The sequence below is a fragment of the Zingiber officinale genome, chromosome 4A, assembly GCF_018446385.1.
Source record: "Zingiber officinale cultivar Zhangliang chromosome 4A, Zo_v1.1, whole genome shotgun sequence".
Lineage (NCBI taxonomy): Eukaryota > Viridiplantae > Streptophyta > Magnoliopsida > Zingiberales > Zingiberaceae > Zingiber > Zingiber officinale.
In genome coordinates, this window is record NC_055992.1 from 596,139 (window position 1) to 605,062 (window position 8,924).

An 8,924-nucleotide genomic window follows, 5' to 3' on the forward strand; every position below is an offset into this window, starting at 1 on the left:
TTCCTTCAAATGGGGTACGCAACTAAATGATGCTGAACTTCTGGGATGCCCGCTGCGAGTGCTTCCTGATTTACCCTGGTGGCCGGTGGAAAACTTCCATGGGACCGGATTGATCATCCCAGGCTCGATGTTACCCAGTCTGATTAATCATCATTAACAAGAAACTAAGCTAAACGAAACTAAAATAACAACTAAACTAAATAACAAGAATTGAAATACAACTGAAGAACAACTAAGATCAAAAATCAAATTAGTCAAATGTAAGATCTGTTTGGAAATTAACAAGGAATGTAGAATTGAAACTAAGTTAACCAAACTTCCTTTTCCACGATCAACTCTGAGTCGACTACCCACGAAGGGCCCGGATCTAGAACCCCCAGAGCAGGTGGGCGGCATCACAACTGACGATATCTCTGATCTATAGCTCCCCACAGCATAGCCCATAAGAAGTTGACAATTTAGATGGATAGGGAACAAATCAGATTTACATCACCAACAAGGGACCAACTTAAAATTCCAGCACAACAGGAACCAAAGCTGGATTTTCTCTGTTGGAATTGTGACGAAGGAACGGTGAGGTTGGTTACCCTCGCCGAGGAAACTTGAGCCCTAGCTGAAGATACCTTGAACTAGATTGGGCTTTTAAATTGGTATTTCTTCTTTTCTTGCTCCACTCTAACCATTTGATAATTGATCCAAATCATGACTTGATTAAATTGGTATTTCTCCTCTCAATTATTGTCTACTGGATTTCTGCAAAACACACTATAATCAAATAATATTTAAAATATTTATAAAATATATAAAAATTAAAATAAAGGCTAACATAGATTTAAATTTTTAAAATACATTAAAAATATAGTTTTTGATAAAGGAAAAAAAACATTAAGTTATATCAATAAAATCAAATTTCCAAATGTCAGACTGATCGTACACATACGTAATATAATACATTGAAATCACATTGACCTTTTATAATGAAATTATATTAATTAAAGTATTTTAGCATTAAAATACTAAAGTAAAGTCATTAGAATAAAGTACCTGACTTTTGAAAATCTGAATTATTTGGGTCTTTGAAAATCCGAATTGTTTCGATTTTCGAGTGTCACCTTTACGGCTTCCTTATGAAAAAAAATTAATTTAATTTAATATTATACTTGTCTTAGTAAAAAAAACTAAGAAAAATATAGTTTTTAACATTGTCGGCTTAAAATATTTATAGATGCTTCTTTGATCATAATGTTGTCAATTCTAAGATGTGGGAAGAATTATATTTTTTTTATATAAAACAACTAGAGAAAATTAATGATGAGAAAAATTCATAATAATATGCCGCAACAGAATCTCGAACTCTAAATCACTGATTGTTTCGCTTGTGGAATTAATAATAAACCTTGGAATTATTTTTAGTGTGAATAGAAAAAAAGATATTAACTTAAATTCATTTTAGACTATAAAAAGGAAGATTTTTAATAAAATAGTAAGATATTATTACATACGAACATTTACACATTTAATTTACATATGTTAATTAACCAATAAATCCTTAATTTATTATGATTAATTATCATCATAATTTGATTCTATATATAATTAAGGAATAGATGCTAAATTAATTATGATTGATTACAATCATAATATATTTCTATATAAATAAACTAATACAAGGAATAAGATCATCTAAATATGACAATGAAATCAAATAAAATATCTATAAATTTTGTATAGATTTAATTACACTTATCCAATTTAATAATATATTGATGGTATAAATGAAGAGCATGCATGCAGCCGTTTAATTATATTCTTCATCAAGTTGTCTGCGAATTCTGCATGGCGAACTTTTTGTTACCTTTCACGTTGCTGTTGCTGTTGCTGCTGCTGCTGCTGCTGCTGCTGCTGCAGCAGCAGCAACACAGCGAGCCGATCGTGGCCTTCTGTTCCCAGACACCATACCCTGACGTGTGCAACTCCATGGTGACTCGGTCCGACTCGGTCATTGAGGAGTCGTCGCTGACTTGGAACGAATTCCGTGGTCTCCTCCACCGGGCCACGCTCGAGAGGACCGTCCTCGCCCACCAGCGGGCCGTGGCGAGGAACCCGAGCCAGTTCGACGAGCCGGGAAGACGGGCCTGGTCTGACTGTGTCGAGCTGCTGGCTGATACGGTCCGCCTCGTGAACCAGTCGCTGGTTCGCCCGGGTGACGATGCACAGATGTGGCTCAGCGCCGCCATGACGAACCAGCGCACGTGCCGCGACGGCTTTCTCGAGCTCGGTTTGACGGCGCCGGTGATGGACGACGGCGGAAACTTGACAGAGTCTATCAGAATCTTGCTCGCCGTTAACAACGCAATGCTAATTGCCGCCGGCGGGCAACATAACCGGCGCCGCCGTTTGGGGTTATTGTTCCCGGAGTGGATGGCGACGGCCGACCGGAAGCTACTGGCGGAGTCGGACGTGAAATCGGATTTCGTGGTGGCGCAGGATGGCTCCGGCGACTACAAAAGTATTGCCGAAGCCGTAGCGGCTGTGCCCAAGGCGAGGGGAGGAAGCACGGCGAGGTTCGTCATACACGTGAAGGCCGGCGTCTACCAAGAGTACGTGGAGATTCCTACCACGATGGAGAATTTAATGATGACCGGCGATGGGATGGATGCTACCGTGGTGACAGGAAACAGGAGCGTTAAAGATGGCTACACCACCCCCCAATCGGCCACCTTCGGTTAGTAATAAATAAACAATTGAATTAATTTACTTGGTAAAAAATTAATTGATTGCAAAATTAAACAATCATACAAGAAATAGATTTTCTCACTTGGCTAGCTTCTAATCAATAATTTCTAAAATTATTTTATTTTATTTTTCACGATCGTCAACTGTATCAATAATTTCTAAAATATACGTATTGATCTAATTAATTAATATTTTTCAAATTGGTTAGTATCCGTTTAATGTTTGTATCTTACAAAGTCGATCAACATGCTAGCTAGCAATTTTAATTTAGTTTCATCCAATTTTTATCAAACCTACGTATTGATCTATTTAATATTTCTTCAAATTGGTTAGGATCTGTTTAATGTTTGTAATTCAATGTACATCGATCAGGTGTATCGGGCAACGGATTCATCGCCCGTGACATGACGTTCCAAAACACAGCCGGGCCGGAAAAGGAACAGGCGGTGGCGCTCCTATCCAAGTCCGACCACTCCGTCTTCTACAACTGCAGCTTCAAGGGCTACCAGGACACCCTCTGTGTCTACTCCCACACACAGTTCTTTCGAAACTGTGACGTCTACGGAACCATCGACTTCATCTTCGGCAACGCCGCTGTTGTCTTCCAGAACTGCAACCTCTGCGTGAGGCGGCCTATGAAAGGCCAATCGAACGTCGTGACGGCTCACGCCAGGAGCAGCTCGGACGAGGCTACCGGCATATCGATCCACAACTCTGTCGTGGCTGCAGCATCGGACCTCGTGCCGGTGCAAGGGTCGGTCAAGACGTACCTCGGCCGACCGTGGGGGGAGTATTCGAGGACAGTGGTGATGAAGACGGAGCTAGGAGGCTTGATCGACCCAGCAGGGTGGATGGAGTGGAACGGCAGCTTTGCGCTCAGCACGTTGTACTATGGGGAGTTCATGAACACCGGCGCCAGCGCCGACACAAGTAGGAGGATGCATTGGGATGGTTATCACGTGATCGATAACTCATCTGAAGCTGAAAAATTCACTGTCGGAAACTTCTTGTCCGGCGACTCGTGGATACCAGCTACCGGTATTCCTTTCACGTCGAGCTTATAAATTATCGTGCGATATAAATAAACGGGAACACTAGAAAGTCCAATAGATTGTGTAGGAAAATTCTAAAGTCCTCGTATGATAGATTGTGTTCTATCTACGAGTCCTCGTATGATCCAATCTGGAATTATTGCGCAATTAATTATTGCAAACCCTCTATTTGATCACGTGGCTTCTATTTTCTTCGTGTTCTCTCTGTTTTGTTGCTTGCTTGTCCTGGATCAGCATGGGAACAGAGGAGGTGGTCGACCTTCTCGATCGCTACTGATTCTTCCTCAACGAGTTAAAAAGCAACCACCGAACACCGCCATCACTACCACCAACTCTCCCTTAGCTTCTTTGCCGGACAAGATCAAGGCATGTCCCGGCCCGAAGAAAGCAACGACTCATAAGCTAGCTTTTTCTCCGGACGCAGTCCATGCCGGATCTGAGCAAGATTCGGCCTGATGAATCATCGACCACCACCACTGTTTCAGGGGAATACTATCTGTCAGTAAGTACTCTGGCTCGGCTCCGTCGTTGCCAGTTTACTGCAACGAGGACGACGACTCCGACTCCATGCAACGATTAATCCGAGATTGATCGAGGTCGATGTCGGCGAAGAAGTCCAAGCTCCAACGTTCTTCTTCATCGGGGGTAATGATACAGATTAAGCCACAAAATTACACATTGTGTTGTAGTTGACATCAAATGTTGCACGGCACCATCGAAAATACTACAGTCTAAAGCGAATTGCGGCACAGCACATTCAGTGGAGATCACTGTATAAAGACAGGTGCAGTGTAGATATACCGAGCATGGTAGCAAAGGGTTAAATGAACTATCAGTTTCAACGACAATAAAAGACTTTAAAGTTGGTGATTTAATTTGGTCTCTTGGAGTACTATCATTTAGCACATGATCCGCTAATCCCTTATCCTGATCCTCTCTTGGTCCACTGTAAATTTCAGATGCCTCAATACCATGAATAAATTATATTTTTTTTTACATTTAATTTTTTTTATCTTATCAATATATTTAATTGAGTTTTTTTTCAGGGATCAAATTGAGAAAAAATCAATTAATTACATTGATAAGATATATATAGGCAATTCAGATAATAATTTTTTCGGATCAATTCACTATATAAAAAATATCCAAAATTTATAGTTTACCAAGAGGGGACCAGGATAAAAGACCAGAGGATTCAAACTGTATCATTTAGTGTTAGTAATTGTGTTTTAATAGTAGTAATTGTTAAATCTTTTTAGCTTATGATAACTTAGTATAAATACCCCATGAGGGTAGTTACAATGGATAAGTTCAATTCTTGAGTATAGTTATAATTACAAATTTAGTATATTTTGTTCTCTCCTTTCTCTACACCTCTAAAACACTTAACCTCAACATTCGTTCCTTTCAACAAGTAGTATCAGAGCTTTAACAACCTTTAAATCTGAAGTACTGTACAACCTAAACACTTCCAATATGATAAGCGTCACATTCAGAGCACCACCAACCTTCGACAAGCAAAATTATGCCATGTGTGCCATGAAGATGAAAACCTTTATGAAAGATACCGAACTCTGGGGCTCGACAGAGTCTAATGTACCACCTATCGAGTTGAGAGAGAACCCGACCATACAATAGTAGTGGTTCTATGCCACGGAGAATGCCAAGAGACTACAAAAAAACAGGGCTTCAGAAACAGATTTTAAGACAGAATTAAAATATGTTTCAGATTTAGGTCAATCAGAAACAAACTTACTACAGAATTACTAATCTATTTCAATTTAATAAAATATAATGTTTGGAAAATAAATTAAGACGGAAATTGAAATGAATTTGAGACGGAATTACAAATAAAATTTTATAAACAAAAAAAATACAGATTACAAACAAAAATTGAAACGGTAAAATTTCTGCTAAAATATTTGTTTAAAATTTAATGGAAAGTTAAGATAGAAAAAATCCGTTTTAAATTTATATAAATTTGAGATAATTTTTTTGATAGAAATAAAATTCATTTCATATTTATGTAACTTAGAGAAGGATTTGTTACAGAATTTAGCAGTCTGTTTATAAATATAATATTTTTAAAAAAATTAAGATAAAAATAAAAATAAAATTTTGACAAAATTATAAATAACTTTTAATAAATAAAAATAAATATAGATTATAAATAGAATTTTAAATTATATAATTTTTATCAAAAATTCCTTTAAAATTTAATAACAACTTGAGATGAAAATATTTATTTTAAATTTATACAATCATATATTTGTTACAAAAAATATAGATGTATTCCATTTAAAAAATATAATATAAAAGGAATTTAAGATGAAATATAAAACAAATTTAAAATAATATTTCATATAAATTTATAAAAAATAAATATTAAATACATATAAAATATAAATATAAGTATTTTATTTTCCCTTTCTCTAAATTTCTTTTCCCTTTGTCTTAAATCGCTCCTAACCTAATTCCTTCTCGTAGCCGACCTCCTCGCTCGAGCAAGTTGTGCACCTCGCATGGCAGTGAGGACACCTGGGCCACGACAGCAAGGACGCCCACGGTGGCAAGAACGCCTGCGGCCGCTTCAAAGCGACCATTGGTAAGCCTCCAGTGCTCAACATCGTCACCTTCGCTAAGATCGAAAGCAACCAAATAAAGGTTTTTTCTTTCCCCAAATCGCATTACAGAATCCATGTTTTTAAATCCACCTGTGCTCCACCACCATCGACGACCTCTTCTGGAACCACATCCGCAGCCTCCCTAACGCGCTAATCCCCAAGTCTGTCAACTGCTTCTCCTACGACGACGCCTCCTGTCTCCTCGAGGTCCGACTCTATGGCCCCTACTATGCGCACTATGAAGACGAGCTCACCTACTTTGACAGCAAGGAACGGGAGAACCTCAGCTACGGCACACTCCGCAAGGTGATCGAGTGAGCGCAGGAGTAGTTGTTCCTTTAATTCCCGGTCAAGGGGATCATGGTCATCGATCCTGGCTTTGGCGTGATCCTCCTTCGCCTTCGACATGCTGCCAGAATGCCGCCCGGAAGTGGAAGAAGCGACCGCAGGAATAGGTGAGTTGGCCAGATTGAAAATGAAGTGATCTTGCTGGGTGGCATTTCCTTTCGTGTTGGATTAGGGATTGATTTTGATGTGATTGCTACTGCATTTGTTGACTATTGGATGATCGACATCTACCAATGTGCCATTTTCTTGATTAATATCCCGTTTCTTCTGCTTAGTTGATTTTAGTTTTAGTCTGCATTTCCTTTTGTAAGTTTTGGCTTTTGCTTCTCCAAATCGGTTGAGTTCCACACACTAGAACCTTGCTTACAAGCAATTGCTTAATTATTTTGCTTCATTTCACTGTCAATAGCATGCCAACTTGCTTGCCAAAATCTTGGATACTAGTTCAACTTGTGCCCTCCATTTCTGTCACAAGATTTCTAGATACTGTATTAAATTAGTTACTGAGATCATTTTGCAATTGCAATCTCTTACTTATGGTTATATTTCCTCTTGCGTTGTATAGTCCTTGTCTTTAGTTTTGTTCCTTTCCTGTGTCAGGTGTGTGGCTTTGTTCTCTGCTACTTCAAGTACGAGTAATTTTTCATCACTATTGGAGTTGAACTCATTGAATGTGTCAGGTGTGTGTTTTCTTATTGCAAAGGATTTATTTTCAACTTCCAAATCTCTCTAATCACCAAAAGAAGGCATTTCTTTATTAGTTCCTTTCCATGTTGCTGTTTCTATTGATGTAATGTATTACATTTGGCTGCTTTAATGCTCACTTTAATCATTTTTTCTGGGTTTTCCTTGCAAATAACCTATAGTTTTAAAAGGACTTGATTTTCTATCAAACTTTCTTGCATCCTGGTTTATACAATAGCAAACATGGTGTTCGAAGGAAGTTATGAATTATGAATATTAGTTGAATAATAACTGATTGTTTTTCTCTAACATATAGAGAAGAAAATTTTTAACTTTCTTGACTTAGCCGATAACTGATTTTTTTTCTCTGACCTTTCTGATGAAACATTCACAGGTGTAAATAATTTGACCATCTTCAAGCCTTTACAAAGATTCAAAATATTTGTTTCTATTATTGAAAAATCTACCTACATTCTTCTTTTAATTTTTAGTATCAGACAATAAATCAGTTTGAGTTAGTGTAAGTAAAAATAATTAATTGTTCATTATTGTTTTTGTGTGTGTATCTCATTTTTTTGTTTTTAAAATTTTTAGACTAATATAAGTTATTGTATTATGAACAGGAACAAGAAAGAGAAAAATAAAATGTTGATGACTACTCTACTAATTCTTCATTCAATCTTCAATCATGATGTGATGTGGCGGGCGGCAAATTTTCTACAGTGTTGCGTTGTGATGGGTGACTCATGTAAGGGGAGGGTGTATAAACTTGAACGCGATCGACAGTTTGGAAGATCAAACAATTAAAGTTTCAACAGATTTGCTCTAATAAGAAGAATAAAGAATTATCACAAGATATTGAAGACATGCATGCTACTGGCAAGAGGGAGGAGGGAGAAATTATTAAAAGGAAAAGAAAATTGGAATTGTAATGTGTGATTGCTTTTATCTTTATCTCGAGACGATGTGAATGTTTATTTATCTTAATGGTAATCATATTGTACTTTTAGATTTAGAAATTAGTTTTTTTAATATTTTAATTTATTTGAAATTTGTGATTGTTTGTTGCAAAGTAATATGCAAATATGAAATATTGATAAAATTAGTGATAAATTTGCAAATAAATTTATATGTGGATTTATAAACAGAATTATAAATGGATTGATAAACATATTAACATTATATTTGTTAGATAATTTGAGACAGACTAAAAAAAAAATTAAAACAAAATTAGAAATGAAATTTGCATTTGAAATTAATTTCATTTAGTTAAATTAAAAACTGATTCATAAATAGTTGTTTAATCTATTTTTGAAATTAGAGACGAAATATTTCCGTATCAAAATTAGCTACGGGACTTTCACTAACTGATTTTTGAGACGGAATATTCCGTCTCAAACATTCATTAGAGACAGAAAAATGACTTTGAGAGACGGAATTTTTCGTCTCTGAAGCCATGTTTTCTTGTAGTGAGATACAA

General features: G+C 36.9%; 1 protein-coding gene and 1 long non-coding RNA gene across 2 annotated transcripts; both read left to right on the forward strand.

Annotated features, from left to right (window-relative positions):
• Positions 1–1,836: 1,836 nt before the first annotated feature.
• Positions 1,837–3,800, forward strand: LOC121969084 (pectinesterase-like). The gene is made up of 2 exons (XM_042519007.1): positions 1,837–2,725; positions 3,109–3,800. Exons 1-2 carry the CDS (start codon positions 1,837–1,839, stop codon positions 3,798–3,800), a joined length of 1,581 nt encoding a protein of 526 aa, XP_042374941.1.
• A 2,447-nt stretch (positions 3,801–6,247) lies between these two features.
• LOC121973036 lies at positions 6,248–8,399 on the forward strand. Its single transcript, XR_006109355.1, has 4 exons — positions 6,248–6,393; positions 6,482–6,867; positions 7,361–7,440; positions 8,068–8,399. It is a non-coding gene; the product is annotated as an uncharacterized LOC121973036 (long non-coding RNA).
• The last annotated feature ends 525 nt before the right edge of the window (positions 8,400–8,924 follow it).